A 25,555-nucleotide genomic window follows, 5' to 3' on the forward strand; every position below is an offset into this window, starting at 1 on the left:
GATGTTTCATTGATATTTTTATTTTTATGTTTTGATTAGATATGTTATTATTTATTTATGCTTGGATTGTCACAAGAATAATTGATTGCAATGTTTTGGATATTTGGAGATTGTGACCAGCCAAATCATTATATTTGTTAGAAAAAAAAAATTCAAATTACAGTTTGGGTTCTAACTTTTTTATTAATAAAAATCATTATATTTGTAGAAATAATTAAAAAAACAAAATTTAACAAATATACAAATTTAAAAAAAAGCTTAATAAACGAATTGAAATAACTTAGTCCACTAAACATAATAGCATCAGTTTCAACTTTCCATTTATTCAAAATTCATTTTTTTCTAAAAAACAACTTGACAAAATTCGCACCACAACCAAGTTTGCCTATTACTTGAAATAATTAAACACATCTTTGATTCATTCCTCCATGATTATCAACCATTGTGTTAACATTCTAAAATTTATCTTAACCTTACCATCTCACAATGCTTTTTTTTTCTTTTTTTTCTTTGAATAGTGAATAAACTCTCCCTTATTACATTTCAGTACAATCAATAAAAACAAACATTTTATTACAGTAAATATAATTATTTTTACTTAACTATAAAACTTAGGAAAATCCCTTATCTGCTTCTTTCTCTTGTCTTCATTTCTTATATATAGATCATTGAGAAAAACGATGATTGGTGCTCACATGATCATTAAATTGCAATGTTTTTGTCGTTGCTTTCAATATAATGGCAACCGTCCCTATTAATGGCTCGAAGTGCTTCAAGTATTGTATCAATGATTGGATATCGGTACAACCTACTCCAAGGATTATTTTCATGTGTTTTGTGGCCAAAGTTAAAGCCTTTTCATAATCCTTCCATAATATTATTGATGTTATTTCTATAAGATAGATTTTCAAATAGCTTTGATCTTACATATCTAAAAAAAAAAAATACTATCATTCATTTGAAAGTTTAATTTGTAAGAATTAAATTATTTATTTATTTATTTATTTATTTATTATTATTATTATTATTATTATTATAGATAAACCATAAATAGAATTCTAGCCCGATCTTTGAGTAAGGAGCTAGGGAAGTTTTGTTATGGTTGTTGTGAATGAAAATCTAATATAGGCCTTGTTTGGATTGGGACATAAAAAAGTCTTTTTAGTTTAGTGAAAGTGCTTACGAAAAAGTCCTCCAGGAGTAAGTTAAGACTTTTGTATTTTCTGTTTGGATTAAACTTTTTATGTAGAAGTATAAAGTTATAAAAAAATAAAGTCTAAAAAGCAGCTTTTTCATGGTCATGACTAGATTTTGAAAAAGCTGAAAAACAACTTTTTATAGCCTCCGCTTCGAAAGCCGTCTAACAACATTTTTAGAACCCAGAAGTGCTTAACTTATAAAAAGCACTTCTGGGTTTTCCAAAAGCCAATCCAAACAAGGCCATAATGTGATATTTGATTGATTGAAATTTTAATTTTATGTATTGTGTCACATGAATAATTGGTTGCGTTTTGAATGTTTGGAGATTATGTCCAGCTAGGACATTCTGTACCTCCTTGCCAACATCTCAATTAATTTAACTTTATCTTTGATGCAAGTTTATACATAAGAAGGTTTTATTTTTCAATATAACTTTTTTTTTTTAAAAATGGATAAACTATTTTGATTAAAATAAAAAACAAACAAAATCCAACCACAACAAAGCCGTGGAAGGAATACAAAACCAAAGAACTACATCATCAACCACAAGAAGTGGAAAAACAAGAGTCCTCTCAAATTTATTTATCTATCAAGATGAGTTTAAAAACATCACATCAAACCATGTCCACCAAGCAGGTGATGAGTTGGCCTTTTACCTATATTAAGATATTAGATATTTCTCATACACACCATTCTCTTTTAAAAAATCACAAAAATAAGATTTTTTATTTTTAAATTATTTTTAAATTATTATTTTTAAAAATTATATATTTTTTCAACCGTATTTATTATGAAAATATATTATTATTATTATTATTATTATTACATCTTCTTTGTTTTTAAGCCATTTTTAAAAATTGTTATTATTATTTAAATAACTATTTTTTAAACAATAAAAAAAGTGAATTTTTTTAATCTTTTAAGTTATTATTTTTTTAATGGTAATTATTTTGAAAAAAACATTATTATTATTATTATTATTATTATTATTATTTATTTATTTATTTATTTATTTATTTTGGTTCAACAACTTGTTTATAGTTTAAATAACAATAATTTCATTCAAGTACATCTGAAACATACCTAGTATGCCAGCAATGCATGTCATTTCTAATCATAGAAGTATTATCATGGAAGTATGCACACACCTGCTCTATACAGCGAATCAGAGTCCTCCTGCACTTAAAACAAACTTGTCGTGTTATGCATGTCAATTTAATTAAAACTCAAAATTAAAAATAAAACATGTACAAAATAAATTTATAGCTTTTAAATCTACAATATACAAACCTATTCTCTATCTAATATTAATAAATAAATAAATAAATAAATAAACACATTGAAATATATTTTAAGAAATAAAAAAATAATTTTAAAACAATTTACACCACAAATAAGTTATAAAAAACATACAAAATAATTCATATTTTAATAATAATAATAATAATAATAATAATAATAATAATAATAATAATAATAATAATAAGAACAACAACAACAACATATTTTCCAAAATAAATACGGTTGAAAAAAATATAAATTTTTTAAAAAGAACAACTTAAAAACGGTTTAAAAATTAAAAAAAAATCTCATTTTTGTGATTTTGTAAAAGAAAAGGGTATGCATGAAAAATTAGCTAACATCTTAATATTTCTAAAAGGTCAACTCATCACTTAGTTGATGACATGGCTTGTTGTGATGTTTCTAAACCCATATTAATGAATAGATTTCACATGGAGTCATTTTGATAATTTAAAAAAATAGGAAGGTAATATTGGGAAAAAAACCCTATATAGAACTTTAAAAAAAAAAGATAAATCACATTCATTAATAAAATAAAAAAGAATACAAATCTAAAGAGTACAAGTTCAAACACAAGACACATCCACTAGTAGTAGCTAGAATAATAAGCAATACAACATCTAAAGGAGAAGAAATTAAACTAAGGGAACATTTGGTTGGATGTAATTCTAAATGCAATGGATTTCCAGTTTCAATGTAATTGGAAATACTTGGTTTTTAAAATACAGTGCAAAATCTTCTGTTTGGTTGAATGTAACTGGAATTACTATATTATAAGATTTTATGTTTGTTTGGAAGGATTTGTAAATCCAGAATTGAAAAATACATGTGTATATATGCATATATGTATATAAGTATATATATATATGTATGTATGTATAAGTATATGTGTATATGTATATATATGCATATGCATAAATACATAAATACATGTATATGCATATATGTATGTGTTTGTATATATGCATATATGCATATGTATATGTATACATACATATGTGAAAATACCTATGTATGTTTATATAATAATATATATATATATACATACATGTATATGTGTAATGTGTGTATATATGCATATATGAATACATATATGTATGTATACATATGTAAAAATGCCTATGTTTATATAAATGTATATGTATAAATATGTGTATAAGTATATGTATGTGTGTATTATGCATATGTGTATATGTATATGTATATATTTCTATATGTGTACACATGTATGTATATATGTATGCCTATGTGATGGTTCCGGTGGGGGTGTGATGTGTTAAGTTCACTCAAAAACTCACTCAAAGATTAAACACTCACACACAATCAAAGCAAGATAAAGGAGACAAGCAAATTGGTAACCCAGTTCGGCACAACCTTGCCTACATCTGGGGGCCAGGCCCGGAGTAACAATCCACTAAAAGAGGTATAGGAACAAGGAGTACAACACTCACTCACTCTCTCAATACAAAAAATATCCTTTCAAGATTGCCCGACGGCCACACACTCAACTCTCACCGAAGAGTCTCTCACTTGTTAGCTCCATCCTAAATCTTCGAGCAGGATGTCTTATATAGACGCACCGACGCTCTACAAAGTTACCTCTTTTAGAATTCTCCGCGGCTTCCCTAACTTGGACACCTTCCAAAGTTAGATGTTGCAACACCCGACTGCAACATGGCCCACCCTATCGAACAGGGACCGAGTTCTAGCCGGATGCACTCGAATCTCCGACCTTCAACCTCCCGGGTTCCTTCAGCCCACCTCGTAGCGACTGACTCGACCCGAGCCCCTCCCCGCTTGCACTGCTTCCTTCCTCACATCACTTGAAGGTCTCCTCTCCCGAGGGACGTGCCCACCAAGGCACACGTGACCATCCTACCAAGATAGCCACCCGAAGATCTCCCGATCTTCCTTTTCCAAACTCGACCCAAGTTTGGTCTTCCAAAATGATCTTCGTCTTGACTCATGGAAATATTGTTACTAAACTTGATCTTGTCTTCATCCAAGTTTAGCCTTTTAATATCTTTTAAGCATGATCTTTAATCATCCATGCTTGGATCTTCAAATCTCTAATCATATCTTATGCAATCTTCAATCAATCTCCTCATATGATCGGGTCTCCATGAATAGTTCCGCCCATAGATAGCTCTTGAATCTTCCTTCAATATAGTAATGCTAAATATGGTCTTGATGATCTCCTTGGTATGTCTTTACCTTATTTAGTTTGTGTCTTCAAATAGCTTCACACCAAACTAAATCTTTGTGTCTTCAAATAACTTTCAAATAATCTTCATGATCTTGAACTCTTTGCCAATAATAGAATATTCCTCTCTTCAAATAGATCTTTCTAAAAAGGAGCTCTATCAAAGATATAAATTATCATCCCGGATCTTACCAAGGATAGATAATCATATCTAAAATAAAACTTGCCTTTCTAGAAAAGATCCTATAGTCTTGATGCACTTTCCAAAAATAGTTTATCATCACATGATTGTATTGAGAGAAATATCTATTAAATCTAGATCTTAATCAAATCTCCACCTTGATCTCCATTAAATCTCTACCTTGATCTTCATGATAACATCCTTTGCCACATCATCATCCTAGTCATCTTTTCCTTTGATGAGTCACCACATACCACGTCATCATCCTCTTGCTATGACACCACTTGGCTTGTCATATAATGCCAATCCACGTCATCAGACTTAACACTATGTGTATTTGTATATGTATATATTTTTGTGTATGTATATATGTATATATATGCATATACATTATATGTGTATGCATATGTATATACATGTATATATATCATCTAAGGATTTATAACTCCCGGGATTTCGACTTACGCCCAATTTGGACGTAAGTCCAAATACATCCATTGGAGTATTTGGTTTTACTTTGGTATTTTAAAATCCCTCAAAACAAACAAAGGATTTTTGGATGTGGTATTTGAAATTACAATGTGACTTCAAATACTTCAAAACAAACACTACCTAAATATAAAACGTCATTCTCAAGATAATGCCATATAAAAATAAGACGTGTCAGACTGAGGATGCAATCCTTAGTCTACGTTTTCATGTTTTACCCACACTCAAATTGGATGTCTGTTCACTAGGTTGGCTTCATCCATACGGGACCCCCAAGAACTCCAAGCTTCTCTTAATCGCTAGGATCGATCTCTTTAGTTTTGCCTTTTTTGTCTTTTGAACTATGTATAAACATTCATAGGAGGAATATGCGTATAATTTTTTTTTTAATATCACAAAATGTGTCAGCTTTTCTAGTTAAAGATGAGGGCATCCCACTCAAATCAGATGCTCCAAATAATGGCCCTAGAGAGAGAGAGAAAGTCATGTTTTCCGATTTGGGAATCGCAACTTAAGCTGCCAAAATTGTACAAATCAATCATATATAGGGTTTGTTTAGTTTGTTGTAAGTGAAATTACAATATAAGTGAAATCACATGTAAGTTAAACTATTGTATTTCAAATTACATTATTGTTGTTTGGTTTGATGTAACTTGAGGGGTATATTCACCATGCAAATTAAATGGTAAGATTGCCCCATCATCAATCATTAACACAAGTAATTTTATATTATTTATAAAATCATTTAATTATGTAATATGCATGCTTTAATTTTAGATTTAAAATAATTAATTAATTTACCTTTCACCATCTATCTTTAGTGTCAACAATAATGTAGGAGAAAAAAATTAATTAATTAATTAATTTAATAATTTATTAAATTTAAAAATATGTAATATCTTTTAATTGTATGTCTAAAAAAATAATTAATGGATTTAACTCCCACTGTCTATTATCTATTACTATTAACACTAATGTAAAAATAATAATTAATTTATTTAATGATAGTTTATTAAATAAAAAATATAATATTTTTAAATTTTGTGCCAAAAAATATTTTCATAATTAAAATTAAATAATAATTAGTATTTTTAAAATAAAATATTAAATTAAGTAAAGCATAAATAATTATAAGTTTAATTATGTTAACAATTGATTACCATGCAAGTTTCCCTTTGATTTTGATGCATAATGTGGAAAGGGGTTAATTCGTCAGTAGGTCACCAAACTTTGCATAATTATTACTTCAGTCACAAAACTTCAAATTGTATCAAAATGGTCACCTAACTAATAATTTTTTTTTACTGGCCGGTCCGGAATAGCTGAGTTAACAGCCTTTGACCATGTCATCAGTTTGACTTAGGTTCCCCACGTCAGCGAAAGTTGTTGACTCACCCCTTTAATGCCTGCCGCACACCCACTTTTAGGGATGTAAGTGGGGCGGGGAATCTCCGTTCCCCGCGGGGCCCAGCCCCGACGGGGAGGGGATTCCCCGAAACTTCCCCCTCGCGGGGCGGGGAGCGGGGAAAAATTCCTCCCCGCTTAGCGGGGCGGGGCGGGCGGGGCTGGAGAATGGTCTCCCCGCCCCACGGGGATCCCCGCCCCGCTCCGCGCGGGGATTCCCCGAAAAAATATATTATATATTTTTATTATATTTATTAAAGATTATTTCAACATTAATATAATATTATATATATAATCAATAAATATTTATTTGTTAATAATTTTAGTTATTAATAAGTTTTAGTATATATAACTTTCATATTTAATAGAAACTTAATTTAAAATAATTAAGTTTAAATATAATTATAACAATAAATTTGAAATAACGTTATATATTATTTATTTAGTGGTGGAATTGGATTCTCAGTATAAATGATTTGGAGAAAGAGGAAACAAATTGATGGAAGCATGAAATTATTGTGCTAGTTTTGCATTATGAATTTTATTTAATGGATTTGTAATTTTAATTTAATTTTAAAATTTATGTTATTTGTATTACTTAATTTGTACCTTAATGTTGTTGTTTCATCAAACATTATATTATGACTTGTTAGGAGAAATATTTTGTATGAATTTTTATTTTATATATGATGTGTATGTTGTAAAAAAAACTTTGGTTGAGAATTTTTATTTTATTTCATCATACATTATATTTTTTACTTTCAATTGTATATAGCATCTTTAGCATATGTGTAACATAAATGCATTAGAAATATTATAGTTATTTAGAGAAAATTTTTATATTAATGTTTTGGGCGGGGTGGGGATTCCCCGTGGAGCGGGGATCGCCACGGGGAGTGAGCGGGGGAGATTTTTCCCCCCCGGGGAATTTTAAACCGGGGAATCCCTGCCCCGTGGAGAGCGGGGATGGGGACGGGAATCCCATTCCCCGCCCCGCACCGCCCCACTTCCATTCCTACCCACCTTGTGTCAAGTCAGGCATTATTGGGTGGAAAGCATCTCCAGCCATTGTGACTGCACCGCTATGCATCTTGCCGAACAGTGCATCCCACATTGTATTATTAATGATGATGTGGAGGGCTGAAGGGTGAGTCCCAGGCGTGAGGAACCCAAGTCAAACTGATAACATGGTTAAAGGCTACTGACTCAGCTATTCTGGATGCCACACAGGACTTTAGTTGCCAGAATTTATCGGGTGATTGGCCGGTAAAAGAAAATATTAGCTGGGTGACCATTTGATTCATTTTGAAGTTCAGTGAATGAAGTGATAATTAAGTAAAGTTTGATGACCTACAGAAAAATTAAGCCTTTTTTGAAAAATGATGATTTTAACTCAAATGTTTTGCTGCATTTCAACTTACAGCAAAATTTGATGTAAGTTGAAATGCTACAAAAGTATATAAAACTGTAAAAAAATTTGCATGTAAAACTCATTTCACAGCAAACCAAACATCATTTTACATGCAAACTAATTATATTATAGTTACTTTTAGCTACTTAAAGGTAACTAAACAACCACATATTATCCATCTTTTAGTGAGATAAGGACTAAAATTTATTTTTCAAAATTTTCAGTGTGCTATATATATATATATATATTGGGGGAAAAACTAAAAACTGGAAACAATATAAAAAAAACATGGATTTAAAAACATGAGAAAAATAAAACTAATGTACCACCAACCCATTCAAAGTGAAAGCCATGCCAACCATTAATAACCCTTCAATTAACTCATCATCAAATAATTATTTACATGCATGTCATGGTTTTCATCTCTCAAACCTTTTTTTTTATTTTTAAATTTTTTGTTTTTTTTATAGGATACGCAAGCAATTTAACAGCCAATTCAAGCTGGTATTTGCTTCATAATCTTCTTTTGTAGGATTATCTTTGATATTTGCTTAATAACCACATTAACATTGGATTAAATTTTAGATTTCAATCATATAAACCCCCAGTGGCGGAGGGAGGGAGGGGCAAGGGGGTGCTTGAGCACCCCCTTGGCCCTGGGAGTCCTTTTAATTTAGGAAGGCTAGGGGCGGTGCAACTGTTCAAGCACCCCCTTGGGCCCTTAGCTTTGAGGCTTCAAATGCAAAAGGCAACATTTTTACTAGTTGCCTGCCAGGCCAGCTGGTTGTAAACTTATATATTTTTTTTAATTCATCTCCTAGGTGGCTAGGTAGCTAGGCATCAAATGTAAAAGGCAGCATGAGCATCCAATGTTTCACAATAATTGAGTAGATATTTGCACAAATCTCAAAGTAAACCCAAGCATCCAATGGCCACAATATAGACTTACCATTGCCTTAGCCACTTAAGAATCATGGATCCACTTCACTGATTCAGGATTAAGGAAATAATTCATCTTCAACAATTTGACTTTTAGGGCAATTGAGCAAACTCAGCAAAGCCACCACCAGCCACCAGGCGCCAGCAAAATCTTCATTAGTTTCATAGTTTGGATTCTTTGGAGTTTGGAACTTGGAAGTAAATTTCTAAAACCAAGCTTGAAGCAACTAAGCAAGTTAAGTTGGTAAGTTTGAATACTCAATTAGTCAATTTCTCATTTTTCTTTTTTCATTCACAACTCACTGAACTCAGTGAACTCACAACTCACAAGTTGGCAAGTTGCTATATATCTTCAATACTTCATCAAGAAATTAGAAGACCATCTTTTGTTATGAATCTTATACAACATTTCAATGGTTAAGAAACTCAATATTATAATGTACTTATGTACACACTACACACTAGGTCCAGGAAGACACAAAGTCACAAATCAATGAAATGAATCATTTATCTTTCTTAAGAAACTCAATTATATAACTTTCTACTTAGTTGCAGGCTTACAACATGCCACTATGCCATCATTACTTTGATGTAAAAACTAAAAAGAGATTTTATTAGAGGATTTTGGTATTTCGGATATGTGGGCAATGTTTTCTTAGAAAATTAGCAATTGATTTTTGGCATGCTATTTTTGTTTATCTTGTTTTGTAATTTTTGGCAAATTCTTGATATTGAAGGTTTGGAATTTATTTTTGTGCCATGAGAGATTTTGGGGAGCAAATGTAGGCTTTTATTTTTGTGCCATGAGACTAATTGCATTCAAACGGTATTTATTCCAATTAGAGTCATTAGGCTAATTCACATTCATAATGATTTATTTCAATTATACTAATTCACATACTTGTGAAATTTTCCCAGGTACTTTGCTTGAGCTTCCAGCTCTCATTGGATTTTGGGGTTATCTCTTCCAAATCATCTGTTTTCTCCACCCTATTGTCGATTGACTTCATTGCCACTATTTAGGTAAGGTTTTTTTAAAAATAAATTTTAGTTTTTATGATTTTATTAATTATGTTATTTGTTACTTATGGTTTTAATTGAGTTTAGTTTTTTTCTAATTATATTATTTGTTACTTTAGGTTTTAATTTCTTGTTGAATTAATTATTATATATATAGATATGGAGAGGTTTTTTAAACCTAAACTGAAAAGTTGTGAATCGGGAACATATATTTCTTCTGAAGCTAGCACTGGAGCACAAAAGAGAACTCGTGTTGAGTTTAGTCCAGATGATATTATTGCTGATCCTGGAATTCGCCAACCAATTGAAGAGTATGATGTGGGTATTAGAGATCAAGTTCGAAGATCATATTTATTGAAAGGCCCATGCCAACCAACGGGATATGACTTCCCCAAAAAACAACAAGGAAAAGAAATACGACGCTTTCAAGAAGTGTGGTTTCAAAAGTATGATTGGTTGGAATATAGTGTGGCAAAAGATGAAGCCTATTGTTTTTATTGTTATCTTTTTCGAGCAAGATAGAAGTGAAAAAGGGAGCTAGTGATATTTTTTTACAAGAAAAAGGATTTTTCTAATTGGAGAAAAAGCACTTGAGGGCCTTTAATCAACATGTAGGGTCCGATAGAATAGTGCACATAATGATGCTAGACGGCATTGTGAAGATTTTAAAAATCAGAGGCAAAGTGTGTCACACGTGTTATCTTCTCATGGGCGTCAAATGGAGATCGATTATCGCTCTCGTCTAACAGCTGTTCTAGATGTTGTACGAATTCTTTTGGTACAAGGTCTTGCATTCCGTGGTCATAACGAGTCTTCAAGTTCTAAAAATAAGGAGAACTTTCTGGAGATACTCAATTGGTATGCAAAAAGGGTTGAGAAGGTTGGGAATGTTATTAATGAAAATGCTCCTGGAAATAATCAATTAACTTCTCCAATGATTCAAAAACAACTGGTGAATGCATGTGCTGCAGAAATGACATTAGCAATTATTAATGAAATTGGTGATAGTAATTTCTCACTAATGGTTGATGAGTCTCGGGATAAATCAATAAAAGAGCAAATGGCGCTCATTTTTGAGGTTTGTGAACAAGCAAAGGTCGAGTTGTTGAAAGATTTCTTGCGATTCAAAGATGTAATCGACACTTTTAGCATTTTTCTCTAAAAAGTAACTTTTAGATGAATTATTTGCTCGTCATGGTCTATCAATTTCAAAATTGAGAGGACAAGGGTATGATGGAGCCTCAAATATGAGAGGAGAATTTAATGGTCTGAAGACATTGATTTTAAAGAAAAATCCTTTTGCATTTTATATCCACTGCTTCGCCCACCAACTGCAATTAGTAGTTGTTTCTGTTGCCAAGGGTATTCTGGCTGTTTCTGATTTTTTTTGTTATACAAATATGATTGTGAATATTGTGGGTGTGTCATGTAAAAGAAAAGATGCATTGCTTCAAACACATCATCAAAAAATTGTTGAAAGATTAGAGACTGGTGAGATTTTTTCAGGAAAAGGAAAGCATCAAGAGACAAATCTTGCAAAAGCAGGAGATACTCGTTGGGGTTCACATTTTACAACTTTGATTCGTCTCCTGACAATGTGGGAATCAGTTTTGGAGGTGTTACAAAATGTGTGTCAAGATGGATCAATTGCAGATCAAAAAGGTTTGGCATCAAGTTTGATTAGTAAAATGGAGAGCTTTGAGTTTGTCTTTGTCTTGCATTTGATGATGAAAGTGTTGGGGATCACAAATGAATTATCAAATGCTTTACAACAGAAAGATCAAAATATTGTCAATGCAATGGCATTAATTGATACTGTAAAAGATCGTATTCAAGATTTAAGGGATAACAGATGGGATGAGTTATTAGAAGAGGTTCGAAGTTTTTGTGATAGAATGTATATTCCAGTGCCTAACATGGAAGATAAAATACCAGTTCGGGGTCGTTCTAGGCGTGAAGAGCAGTGGATTACTTATTATCATCATTATCATGCAGAGATTTTTATTGCAGTTATTGATTTAATTGCCATTGAGATGAATAATCGGTTCACAGAGACAACTACAGAGTTACTAACTTGCATATCATGTCTTGATCCAAGAAACTCATTTTCCAGATTCCATCATGCCAAGCTACTTCGTCTTGCAGAAATTTATTATGATGATTTTTCTATACAAGATCTTCAAGTTCTAAAAGAGCAACTTCACACATACATTCATGATGTTAGAAGATGTTCTGATTTTGTTGAATGTGATGATCTTGCAAGTCTTGCTGTGAAACTAGTTGAAAGTAGAAAGCATTTGGTATTTCTGTTGGTTTATCGCCTTATTGAATTGGCTTTGATCTTACCGGTAGCAACAACATCAGTTGAAAGATCCTTCTCGGCCATGAATATCATCAAAACCGATTTGCGTAATAAGATAGGAGATGAATGGTTGAATGATATGATGATATGTTATATCGAACGCCAAGTGTTTGAAACAATTGATGATGAAGCTATTTTGGTTCGATTTCAGAATATGCAAAACCGAAGGATTCAACTCCCACTTCATTAGTGGTATGTATATTTTTATATTTTTTAAAAATTAATTAGTATAATTTTAAATTTGGATTAATATAATTACTTTTTTCAATTTATTTTTTAGGTTGAACTCAGCACCCCCTTAAATTTATGTCTGGTTCCGCCACTTTAAACCCCTATGAATTTTTTTTTAGAAAAAAAACCCTATGAAATTTACCATTACATACGCATCCTCGCAAATTTAATTTATGCTAAAAATTGTTTGCTTCAATGACTGCATGTGATAAAAACAAGGGAAACATTCCACTGGGGCAATTTATCAAACACCTGAGCTGCAATAGTGTGGAGAAGTGTCCAGGTCGCCATCCCAAACTCCTCTTTCACAAATATACAAATTTCAAAATAATAATAATATACAAATTTCACAAATAGGATTATATTTTTTTGAAGTTATAAAAAAACCAAATTTCACAAATATACAAATTTCAAAATAATAATAATAATAACTAAAATAACCTTTTGATTGATTCCACAATTAACCTTGACCATTCTTTGAGCATTCTAAAAATTGTCTCAACTTTGTTATTATACAACTCTTTCCTGCAATTCATTATAACTAATAGGATTTGTAATAAGCTTTTTATAGTAAATATAACTACATGTATTATACTATAAAAGATAGAGCAACTCCTTCCTTTCTTCTTCACTCTTTGTTTTATTTTTTATATCTAAAAATCATTGGGAAGAAAATGGCCGGTGTTAATAAGATGACTGTCACTGCATTGTTCTTTTTGGCCATTTTCGTTATAATGACAACTATCTATGTTGATGCTGAACTTGATCTCTGCTTCGAGAATTGCATTCAAGACTGTATAGCGGTAGAACCGATGAAAATTTGCCAATTTAATTGCAGAGCTTTTTGCGGTCATAATTAAACCATCTTCATTTTCTCATGATCCCTGGATGACATTATTGATAAATATTAAATATGAAGACTATTGTTTTTACAAAATAAACTTCCAAACAACTCTTCTTTAAATGCCTTTGAAAAATATTAAAGGCTATTATTTATTTGGAAGTTTAATTTGTAGGAATATGATTGTTTCTTTGTTATTGTTGTTGTTGGAGTGAAAATCTAATATAATGTGATGTTTCATTGATATTTTAATTTTTATATTTTCATTAGATATGGTAATATTTATTTATGCTTGGATTGCCACAAGAATAATTGATTGCAATGTTTTGGATATTTGGATATTGTGGCTGACATTTTGCGCCTCCTCTCTTGCCGTCTCAATTAATTCAACTTAGCCACATAATTGTGCATGATCGAAATCTTATTAAATCTTTATTATTTACAAAATAAATCCAATATGTAACGAAGCGCATTGAGAAAAATATGAGATTAAATTTATAAGGATTTGATTTATCATATAAGATTTTTTAAGCAACTTAAAAATACAAAAAAATTTATAATTTACATCAAAATGTACAAAATAAAACATGCATCTATAGTTTGCCATTTACTTAATTTAGAAAACACTAATATATATTTCAAAATCATCCCAAACAACAGCATATATTGCTGATAAAAACTGAAACATGATTTATTTATTTACATTGTGTTTTTTTTTTTCAAATCACTTTTTAAAAATTATATATATATATATATATTATATCAAAAAGCTAACTAAATTAATTTTATTTCCATTGAAATAATCCCATGAGACAGCCAGTAGCTCATCCTCAGACCTCAATATGTAATATGTACATGATATAAGACCAACGGGACGAGGTCTACACATTGAAATAATTGATTTATCAAATCATAATGAAAAACAAAAATAATAGGTCTACGTGGTTGAGATTTGGGTTTTTTAAACAAATGATTTTAAACTCAAAATTATGTGTTTACAAATAAATAAATAAATAAATAAATGAAGTCTATTCATGTGTATATCTTGAATAAAAAGAAAAAAAAAAAAACTATTTAGATTGAATAATTGGGCAAAAATTAAGACCAAATCTAATCCCAGAGCTGTGGTTGCTAACCCCAGAGCTAGGATTGCTAACCCTACCTCTGGGGTTAGCATTCAGACTGAATTTCTGCCCAACTATTCAGTCTGAATAGCATTGCTCAATTAAAAAAATACCCAGATCAAGATTCTTAAAACAAAATCCTAAAAATCAAGAACTGTGGGCTAACCCAGCGATAACTACCCATGCTTGTGATTGAGAGTCTCGAGTTCGAGCCTCTCATATTACAATTCATTTTCTGGATCTCTTGTGGGAGTTCCGTGTAAGAAATACCTCTTATTTTCTCCTCCAAAGTTGTATAAAAGGGGTTATCCTTAAGATATCAATCAAGCCACCGTAATTGGTGCACTTCCGTAACCGTTTATCTTTGACTTTGTCGCTTGTCGACTTTGTCCCAAAAAAAATTCTAGAACCAATCCATGGTTTTTCTTGTCAAAAACTCGTGCTTGTGATTGAGAGTCTCGAGTTCGAGTCTCTCATATTACAATTCATTTTCTGGATCTCTTGTGGGAGTTCCGTGTAAAAAATACCTCTTATTTTCTCCTCCAAAGTTGTATAAAAGGGGTTATCTTTAAGATATCAATCAAACCACCGTAATTGGTGCACTTCCGTAACCGTTTATCTTTGACTTTATCGCTTGTCGACTTTGTCCCAAAAAAAAATTCTAGAACCAATCCATGGTTTTTCTTGTCAAAAACCAGAAGAAAAAATTGAACAGACAATTAACTGCATGTATTTCTTAAATTCTTCACACTTCAACCAAAAGGACTGGTGTGTTGTTATAAATGTATGAACTTACTTGAACCGATATGAGTGATATCTGCTAAAGCTTGAAGTGCCTTGCAAATCACAGGCGCGATCTTTGCAATCAAGCTTGCCCTATCTAGCATTCACTCTCTGGCATGGAAAAACCAGCTTCCCAAGGCTGTTGGTAGAAGCAAACTCAAATGATCAGTTTACAGTTCTATCGAATAAATGACTTACATTTGACAGGAAAGTGGATACAATCAGGTGTTTTCTACCTTTTGTTGACACCATTGTGCACACAACACAGCCACTTTAATAACTCTGCCTGTGATCTGGCTTGCACAGGTTTTGCTCTGATAACAGTCAAAGTACATCGCATGAGATCATCGGAGAACAATACAAGGCTTACCGCAAAATTACAATGACATTTCATAATCTTTTGCACCTTTTATTATTGAAATAAAGTTACTATTTCCAAAACATATGCCTCAGCAGAAAACTACACTGCAGCTGTAAAATGTAGAGCAATTGCTTCAAAAAGGAAGATTTAAAATCACAGAAATTTAACGAGGTTAGCATTAAAGAATCACAGACAAATAAAGACACCTTTCGGCAGGTAATAAAATGACAAGAATGAACACTTCAACATTTCCTTAAAATGACATGTGCATAATTTACAAGGATATATTCAAAGATATTATTGCCATCTACAAATGATACAAGTGTCAAACACATATCTGAAGTAGTAATAATAAATGTGTTGCTCAAAAGAAAAAAAGTCTTGAACCAAACTGTGGCATATGACAGGTAAACAAAATTGATGAAATGATTTATATGATTTTTGAATAAAAATGTTTATATCAATTTTTCTTAACCTTTTCATTCCAGTCGAATGATATGGATAAGGAAAGGTACGCATGACAACAACAGGCTCCAATCACTTCTATTTCTATAAGTGCATATAATTTTAAGATACACATGAAAAAGGTATTGCTTTTGTTGTTTATAAATCAGTAAGACATTTATTAAATCACAAGAAGGCAAACCGTCTTATGTAACAATGCAAGGACAAAGCCCTGTAGTAAATGTGACAATTACACTCAGGAATTGAAAACTATAAAATACATGTCTCCACATACCACCTTTGACAACATGCTTTTGCTGCCTCGTTGGGTTGTCTGGGAACTGAAAAAAAACCATATAAACTTAAATATATACCAAAACACTGATAACATACAAAATCATGCTAAACTATTCATAAAAGACAGTCTTGTGACTAGGTTGATATCCAATAACATAAATAGAAATCTAAGGAACATGTGTGAACTATGACATGCACAAGTCGGCCTAGTGAAATTACTTTGAAGTTGCTTATTTTCTACAAAATACAGTTCTATAATAGATGATGAAATTGATGATTAGAGAATTTCCATCAAAACTCTTATCTTTGTCATCTATGTACAAAGACCCTACAATCAAAGCTTTCATTTTTTTTTTTTTTTGGATCAAATTACTCCTGAGAAATTTCATTCACATAACAATCAGCCATCAAAGTAACAAAAACAAGGGAAACATTCCACTTAGGCAATTCATCAAACACCTGAGCTGCAATCGTGTGGAGAAGTGTCCAGGTCTCTCCCAAGCTCCTCCTTCGTCAATGGTGCTGCCACAGGATTCTAGACAGGAAACATAAACAATCAGAAAAACAAAAACAAAAAAACAAAACAAATCAAAATTAAAATAAAAAAAAAAAAGGAAAATCCACGCAGAACCAAGATAAGAGTTTTGAAGAACACATGGAGGGATTCATGGAGGGAAACAGGGGGAATGATGAGCTTGGTATCCTGAGACGGAGGTCTCTAGGACGAACGCTTGTTGGGGGAGGGAAAGAAGAGGGAGAGATGGGAACGGAGGCTGTGGGCAACGGAGGTGCAGCAATGGAGGAAGGCTTGGGCAGTTGGCCGGAGTTCTCGTTTCCCGCCATTTTGTTGGCTAAATTATCGATTAACCCCTTCAAATATTAAATCATCATTTAGGCCCTTAAAAAAACAGTATATTTTTTGAAATTATAGAAAACAATGAAACACCTTGACAAAACACAAAAATTTTCCTATAACCAACGCCTTTTGGCTTTGGGTCAATTAGTATCGGATCCCTCAAAGTAGGGTGTTCATTTCGAGGAGAATTCAGGATCATACCTAATGTTTTGCACAAAGTGAGGGTACGTGGGTCGGCGTTGAGCCTTGCTCCCCACACGTGCACATTCATCGTCTGTGTTTGTCACCTTTTTTTTAAAAAAACCAAAAAAATAATTAATAAATGAATTAAATTGACCACTTGATTCATTCCACGCATAATTATCAGCAATTGTTTTAGCATTCAAAAAAACTATCTTTAATCTTATCATGCTGCACGATTCTTAAAAACACCAATAGAATTTATAAGCTTTTTACAATAAATGTAATTATATGTTATTTATTATAAAAGATAGAACAATTCTTTTCTTTCTTTCTTCACTCTCTGTTTCACTCTCTTGAAGAAGATGGCTAGTGTTAATATTATGGTTGTCATTTACATTGTTTTTCCTCACCGATTTTTCTATATTTAATTTCATCTAAAATATAATATTTAGAAATATAAAAGTGTAGAATATAGGTGTGTTTGAGTGGTTAGTGGGTTTATCCTTAAAGTATGTGATCTTTTGATCCATCCAAATTCAAATCCAACTTGGTGCATTTTTTTCACATTTTATTTTTTAATTTAAAAATTACTATTATTTCAAAATTTTAATAAAATAAATCTTATATACAAATTTTAGTAATTTAAAAAAAGTTTGAATTGATCAAGAGGCCTAACATATATACATATATGTTATAATGTACCATATATACTAGAGTGAAACAACAAAAAAATTTTATAAACAATAGTTTGGTTATTTGTAGTGAGAGGGAACAATTTTATCATATTTTAAAAAAAATATAAATTTGAGATGTATTCTTATTAGTTGAATTATTGAAAATCTCATATATTTGCTATCGGTAATAACAAAATTTTAAATTATACTTTATATTTTTTTTAATATGTGTATTCAAATTTTGGTTATATTAAGACATTATTCTTTTATTTAAAAATAATTATTTTGTTAAATTATTTTTTTATTTTTTTTTATTTTGACTTTTGAGGGCTCATTTCTCTACCATCAGTCCCTGGTTCCGTCCCTGCATGGCAACTATCTTTGTTGATACTTTTGATCGTTTCGATAATTACATAAGCGATTGTACAGAGACAGAACAAGTGACCAATTGTATACACGATTGCAATAGTTTTTGTGGTCACATTTAAAACTTTTCCATGCTCCTTTAATAATATTATTAATAAATATTAAATATAAATAATATTATTTTTTTATAAAAATAGACTTTCCAAATGACTTTGGTCTTGTATGTCTCTGAAAAAAATTGATGAATATTATTCATTTCGAAGTTTAGTTTGCAAGAATTAATAACATTGTTTCTTTGTCATTATTGCTCTTGTTGGAGGGGAAAACTAATATAATGTGATATTTTATTGATTGAAATTTTATTTTATTTTATTTTTATATTATATATATATATAGTAATATATGGAGTAACTTCTTTATTATGTCACTAAACTTTAGTTCATTTTTACTTTGATCACTGAACTTTAATTTGTATCAATTTAATCATTCAACTTTCATTTAATTTCACTGAGTAATAAATTAAGAATTTTAAACCTCCATTGATTACATGGTTATCTAAAAATCTAAGTCAATCCTCCTCATAACATACTATTAAATTTATTAGAAGTGTCCATGTTATAAAAAAACCACATTATTCATTTGGGGTCGAAAATCTCTTGATTTACTATCCGTGAAATCAAATTAAAGTTGAATGACCAAATTGATGTAAATTAAAATTCAATAATTAAAATAAAATTGAGCCAAAGTTTAATGACCTACTAAAAAATTTATCAAAAATATATGTTATTTTGTTTTGGGTTGTCACATGAATAATTGATTAAAAAATATTTTGGATATTCAAAGATTGTGACTAGCAAGGACATTCTGTATCTATTTCCGCCGTCTCAATTAATTCAAATTAGACATCATTGTGCATGCAAATCTCACTGAATCATTATTATTCACAAACTAAATGCAATATCTAGTGTAGTGCATTAAGAAAAATATAAGATTAATTTATAAGGATTTAATATATATTATATTAGACTTTAAGCAACTTAAAAAATCAAACGTGAAAAAATAAAATTTTATAAATTACTTAAAAAAATGTATATATAATACATGCATTTTGTGATGAATACTATTGAAATAGCGAAAGCACTGTAGCAATCACATTATTATAACAGACATCCACATTCTACTATAATGGCTGCCATGTTTTATTGTAGCAATCAACAACACTGTTATTATTTTACTTGCCAATGTATTTTGGACCGTTTGATCAAATTAATCATAACTGTCTATTAATTTTTTGAATAGTTATAAATACCTCCATTATTTGTTGTAAATGATATACATAAAAAGATAAAAAAGAAGAAGGCGAACTAAAATCAAAGGTGTTAGGTAGGTGTTAGGTATATTTTTCTCTCTTTAATTTTTTATGTTTCTCTTTATACTTATCGTATATCGCTGATAAAATTAGTGCATGATTTATTTATTTATATTATTTTTTTCAAAAATACTTTTTAAAAATTAAAAATGTATATTTTTATATAAAAAAGCTACACAATCTATTGAAACATTCACATAAGCCAACAAACTCATTACTAACTAGTTTAAAACCAGTGACTCATAAAAGATTGGATGAATCGAAGACGAAAACAAATTAAATATTTTATCTTGTTTAGAAAAATATGATTTCTATTATAAACACATAAATCTCATATATATATATATATATATTAAAAAAAGTAAAAATATAAATAAAAATTACTAAAATAGCATGAATTGAAAAATAATAAAAAATCACTAATAATTCACTTCGCTCGTTTATAGTGAGTTCTTTGTATATAATATTCGTATTTAAAAAAATTCAAATTTCACTTCATGCGGATAAAAACATATATAAATTAAAATATTAATTCATTATCTATGCATGCTACTACCATAATTTATCTATTGTATTAAAAAAAACCAAAAAATATTGTTGAACAAATACCACCAACAAAATCCACCAACAACCAAAGCAGACCCTCTCTATTCACACCAACTCACTCCGAGTGAAAACCATTAACTCATTATCAGATTATTAAAATTATTTACATTCATGGCAAGGTTTTCATCTCACACCATCTTCATATCTAGAAACTCCCCTCTCGCACGTGCATCCCCCACGTGCGAACAATCTCAAAATCAACACCGCAAGTTACACGGAGCCCAACCAAAGATCCCATCCCACACGTGTGGCTTCCTCTCTGAAGTTCCCGTCTTACTTACCATCTCCCACATCACGTGCACATCCTCATACTCGCACGTGCTCACCTCCTGCCTCAATCCCCCCAACCCTTCAAAAAAAATCACAAAATTATTAATTTCAATTAAACCTCTCATACATAAATTATCATTAACGAAAATTCAAATTATTTCGAGGTTTAAAGAGTAAAAACAAAAAATAAAAATTCTCAAGGATTAATAAGAAAAAAAAAAACACTTACCAGTTCTCCGAGTTCGAAGACGAGCGACGGCAACGATCCAAACTCGTCTCATCGGAATGATGACGCGCTCCAACCACTCCATAACTCGTTCAACTCGCCGAGGAGGGGTATAATCGGAACAAACGACTCAAACCTCTTCTGCTCTTTATATAACGGTTGGGTGACCGGATGAACCGGCACGAGGCGGATGGTAACCGGTTGAAGCCATCCCCCAATCGAGTTATGGGTTGCAGGGCTTTGTCCCCTAACGCCGTACACGTGTTAAATGATGGGCCCCACTTTGATTTTCAGATATTTGTCTACCTGTCTTTGTTGTGGCCTCGGATCCGTCCACGTCATACATCACAGTGAATGGTACGGCCTAGATCTTCCGGGGAGTTTTTGGGGTTTCACCCTGGATTTAATTAATTTTTAAGGTTTAGATTAAAAAAATCTTAATATCTATATTATCAAACAAAGTAATGGCGTCTTGAAATAAATCATTTGACAAACTTTTATTTAAAAACACTTTATATTCATTAATTATTTAATTTTTTTTTCTAAAATATCACCATTGTTATATATCAGCATGTGTGAATGGAGACGTCTTTAATCATAAGTGAGAAATTTATATTATGAGTCTGTATTGATAATAATCAGTGATCTAATACTACTAATTTTTTTAAAAAACGCTTAAACTCAAAATTTTTTTAATGTCTTGAGTTTTTACGTTGAACTAAATAGATTATAAGCCATTTCATGTTTCTAATATTATATAAGATATTTTTAGAATATTATAATTATAAAATCTTCATGCATGGACAACGTTAGTGGGAAAAGATGATTGATAAATTGGTTGGGTGGGGGGGGATATCATTGTCGTTTCATAGAAAAATAAACCTTATGTCAAGTCACATTACTGCAACGTGGCTCACTTAATTTGTTATACGTATTATATAATATTATATTGATAATATGATGATAAATTGGTGTTGGTGGGGAAGGAGTAGAGCAACCCAATGCCAATGAGCTTTTAAATCACAAACTTTGGGATCTTAATCATTTATTAACTATATAATTCTTAATAAAATATCTTATTTAATCACTCTAATATAATCAATCTATTTTTTATCTCTCTAATTTAATTTATATTAAAATTTTTATTTCAATATTTAATAAATATAACTTCCTTCTTTTAATATAATTTATCTTTAGATGTTCCTAAAAAGACTAATATTTCTCAAATATTAGATTAAAAAAATTTCATAGGGATAAATTATATTAGAAGAATCAAAATAATAGATTGACTATATTAAAGGGACTAAATATGGTATTTTTATCTATAATTCTTCAAGAAGTAGTTTGATTACTGTGATAATAATTATATGTTAATAATGAAATTTTAAGATTAAGTAAAAAAAGAAATTTAATTTTTTTTAAAAAAATCTGTTATTTGTTAATTGATTGGCCGATATTTAATCAATAAAAATATTTTATTCCAAGTGAAAAGAACAAGAAAACCACATGAAAAACCCACATGGAAACATTTATTTTAATTCTAATTAACAAAAATTAAAAATAAAAACAAGCAATCAATTAAGGACCCCACAATCCCGTCGGATGTTGCCTCGGGATCCGGTCTTGACACCAACTCGGCCCAGTTTGGTGATGGCTTCAACAAAGGCTTTCTCGAAGGCCTCGGAGTTTTCAGCCCAAAGATCAACAGTGGGCCTGGACCTTAGGTCGGCGTGGAGGACTTGGTCGGAATTAAAGAGGCCCATGCCACGCTGGAGGTTCTTGAAGTACTGGTTGTCGAATAACCGGGGGGTGATGGGATCCATGTTTATTGCCACCCTGGCATCCACGTGTCTCGGGCACATGCCACGTAGTTGGTCCACGTAAGTTCGGTTCAGTGTGGGGATCCGCGTCCCATCGTGGCCGTCTAAAGTTGTAGATCCGGTTAGTGAACCGGTTACAATGTGAGAACCCAAGTGTGTGTGCAGCTGCATCATGTTATGATTTCAAATTATTATATATATTTGGACTGAATTGAATAAATTGGCTTAACTAATTAATTCCGCCTATTTAGTTTGTTATTTAAAAATTTTAATAATTTATTTGGTTCAATTTTGGATTTTATGAATCCAACCCTAAGAAATTAATTGAATAAACTAAAATTTTCCCAATTACTTAAAGTAAATTGAAATTAAAGTTACAACACTTTCCAAACCAGCCAACCAACCAAATTTTATATAGCTATCATATGCTTTAGATGTTAAAAAAATCCAGTATTTGTAAATATGGTAAAATAGTAAAGTTAAAATAATTGTAATCCACTAGGGTTATAAAAAAATATCCATATTAACGGGTTAAAACAAATTTAATTGGGTTTGATCAATTAATATCTTAAATAGTTTAAAGAGTAAACTGGTTTGATTTAGGTTCTGAGTCACTGGATTGAATGATCAAATCTTCGGACCGGGCATGATTTAATAACTATTTTTTTCTTTAATGACATAATAATATTACACGGGATCTGATGATAATTGACCAATGGATTGTTACTCTATATATTTATCTCATAGACTTACATAACATGACCAAACTTAGGACAATTAATGTTATGTTAATATATAAATATATAATATTAATGTCATGTTGGCCTAACTTTCCTTAAAGCTAGTGACCCTACTCACGTTGCATGTCCTTTTATGAATCTAACAAGTACTAATACTATTAAACAATCAACAAATGTTTCAAGCATTTGGCACCTGATAGAGCAATCATGTCAGCCTGATTGAGTCCATGTTTATCAAACATGCTTGTGAGCTTGTTTAAATTAAATCTAGGATCAGGTAACCTTCCGGTGACGCTGGCCGCTGTCGAGCTCAGCCCGTCAAGCCTCCCTAGCTCCACATCATACTTCGGTCCTCCGGCAAGTGCTATCACATCTCTAGTAGCAATTGCAAGAATATCAGCACATGAGACCTTGTTTTGACATTTAGGAACTGCATCGACCGCTGCCTTTGCTTTAATCACGGTATCAAACCCGTCTCCGGCGAGAGATAAGTTATCCGGATGATCTTTTTCGGCTTTGTTTGTTGATGTTGATGCTATTAAGACCGATGCATCACAACCCTAAATATGATGAGAAATCCAGACTTATATTATATTATCAATATAATATATATATATATATTGGTTTTCATCTATTGGTTTTTTTAAGAGCTCATCACTTTAAACTAGTTTGGAGTTTTTCAATATGTGTTTTTTTTCATACACAAAAATTTAAGCTCAAAATCACTTATTTAAATGACCTAATTTTATGTCATCTAACCGGCCTATTGATGTGGAATTAACATGTATAAGTGTAGTAATTTACCTCGACGAAACAATCATGAAAAAAAAGGCGAAGGGTGGCCGGGATGGTGACAAAGGTCTGTTGGAACTTGGCTGTGACAGCAGCCTTGACGATGTTTTCTACATTAGGGCAAATGTTGGCGTAGTAGTTGTGCCGGAGTTGAGCAGAGGTCATATGAGGGAGGAAACTTAGGGTTAGGGTTAGGGTTAAGGTGAGTATTAAGGGAAGAAGGTTAGGGTTTCTCATTGTTTTTGAGAGTGAAGCTTGAAGTATGCTCATGAAGTTTAAGTAGTGCGAAGATGATGATCATGTAGCCATTTGTTTTTAAGTGAAAGAGAACATGGCATTAGATTGATATAAAGATGAGCTGGTTTTTTGGATTGTTCCTAACTTGGATTTTATTGTTATTGTTATTGTTATTTTTATTTTTTTATTTACTGTTTTAAAAAATATTTGGATTGAATAATGGAGTTTAGACTTAGCTGGAAAGTATGAATGAGACCAAATCTTCAACAAACTAGGTTTTTGCAGGGAATATAATATATATTGTGGTTTTATTTATATAATTTATTTAGATCTAAGTTAACTTAGTTTTAATGTTAGTTATACTATATATATGTGTGAGTATTTTTAATGAGTTTGGAAACAGTATTATAATATATACTTGGTGGTTAAATGTTGATTTTTTAAATAAAAAGGTATACTTAGGTGGTCACTTGAAATTATTAATTATAGGATAAAAACAAAAGTCACATGTTTTCGTTTTGTTATGAAACTATTCTATATCAAGGAATCAATTTCTGAATTTATTTTTTAAACATTGCCAACTTTCTTGTATGTCTATAATTTTTTTTTTAATTTATAATTTTTATAATATTTGATTTACACATGAACAAGTTTTTTTTTCATATATATTCTCATTATCTTACTTTTGTGCGTATTAATTTATTACTTTTCCGAACATCTCAGGTTCAACTATCACTTTGTTTTTTCAAAAAAAAAATTTTTTTAATAGAGGCTTAAAAGTAAATAAAAAAAATAGTAAAATCAAAAGTATGAATCCCCATACA

The 25,555-nt window shown here is 31.0% G+C and overlaps 3 protein-coding genes and 2 long non-coding RNA genes across 8 annotated transcripts; 2 read left to right on the forward strand and 3 right to left on the reverse strand.

Moving 5' to 3' along the window:
- The first annotated feature begins 9,220 nt into the window (after positions 1 to 9,220).
- LOC120274571 lies at positions 9,221 to 10,600 on the forward strand. The gene is made up of 3 exons (XR_005540951.1): positions 9,221 to 9,373; positions 10,048 to 10,152; positions 10,373 to 10,600. It is a non-coding gene; the product is annotated as an uncharacterized LOC120274571 (long non-coding RNA).
- Positions 10,601 to 11,561: 961 nt separating this feature from the next.
- LOC120274936 lies at positions 11,562 to 12,701 on the forward strand. The gene has a single exon (XM_039281472.1). It carries the CDS (start codon positions 11,745 to 11,747, stop codon positions 12,699 to 12,701), a length of 957 nt encoding a protein of 318 aa, XP_039137406.1. The 5' UTR covers positions 11,562 to 11,744.
- A 1,892-nt stretch (positions 12,702 to 14,593) lies between these two features.
- On the reverse strand, positions 14,594 to 17,427 carry LOC120274806. 4 transcript variants are annotated; one of them, XR_005540997.1, is made up of 7 exons: positions 17,248 to 17,427; positions 17,052 to 17,127; positions 16,591 to 16,636; positions 15,897 to 15,961; positions 15,727 to 15,804; positions 15,504 to 15,629; positions 14,594 to 15,368 (listed from the first exon to the last, which is right to left on the reverse strand). It is a non-coding gene; the product is annotated as an uncharacterized LOC120274806 (long non-coding RNA). The 4 variants fall into 4 exon arrangements; XR_005540995.1 differs by having other exon boundaries at positions 14,594 to 15,629; positions 16,594 to 16,636; XR_005540994.1 differs by having other exon boundaries at positions 14,594 to 15,629.
- Positions 17,428 to 20,666: 3,239 nt separating this feature from the next.
- LOC120274849 lies at positions 20,667 to 21,301 on the reverse strand. Its single transcript, XM_039281388.1, has 2 exons — positions 21,146 to 21,301; positions 20,667 to 20,995 (listed from the first exon to the last, which is right to left on the reverse strand). Exons 1-2 carry the CDS (start codon positions 21,225 to 21,227, stop codon positions 20,844 to 20,846), a joined length of 234 nt encoding a protein of 77 aa, XP_039137322.1. The 5' UTR covers positions 21,228 to 21,301; the 3' UTR covers positions 20,667 to 20,843.
- A 1,363-nt stretch (positions 21,302 to 22,664) lies between these two features.
- Positions 22,665 to 24,816, reverse strand: LOC120274500 (peroxidase 50-like). Its single transcript, XM_039281040.1, is given in 4 exon segments — positions 22,665 to 23,067; positions 23,069 to 23,127; positions 23,896 to 24,262; positions 24,507 to 24,816. Coding segments are annotated over 4 exon segments (1,035 nt in total). The 5' UTR covers positions 24,765 to 24,816; the 3' UTR covers positions 22,665 to 22,716.
- Between the last annotated feature and the right edge of the window lie 739 nt (positions 24,817 to 25,555).

This window comes from Dioscorea cayenensis, chromosome 13, assembly GCF_009730915.1.
Source record: "Dioscorea cayenensis subsp. rotundata cultivar TDr96_F1 chromosome 13, TDr96_F1_v2_PseudoChromosome.rev07_lg8_w22 25.fasta, whole genome shotgun sequence".
In the NCBI taxonomy this organism is placed as follows: Eukaryota; Viridiplantae; Streptophyta; class Magnoliopsida; order Dioscoreales; family Dioscoreaceae; genus Dioscorea; species Dioscorea cayenensis.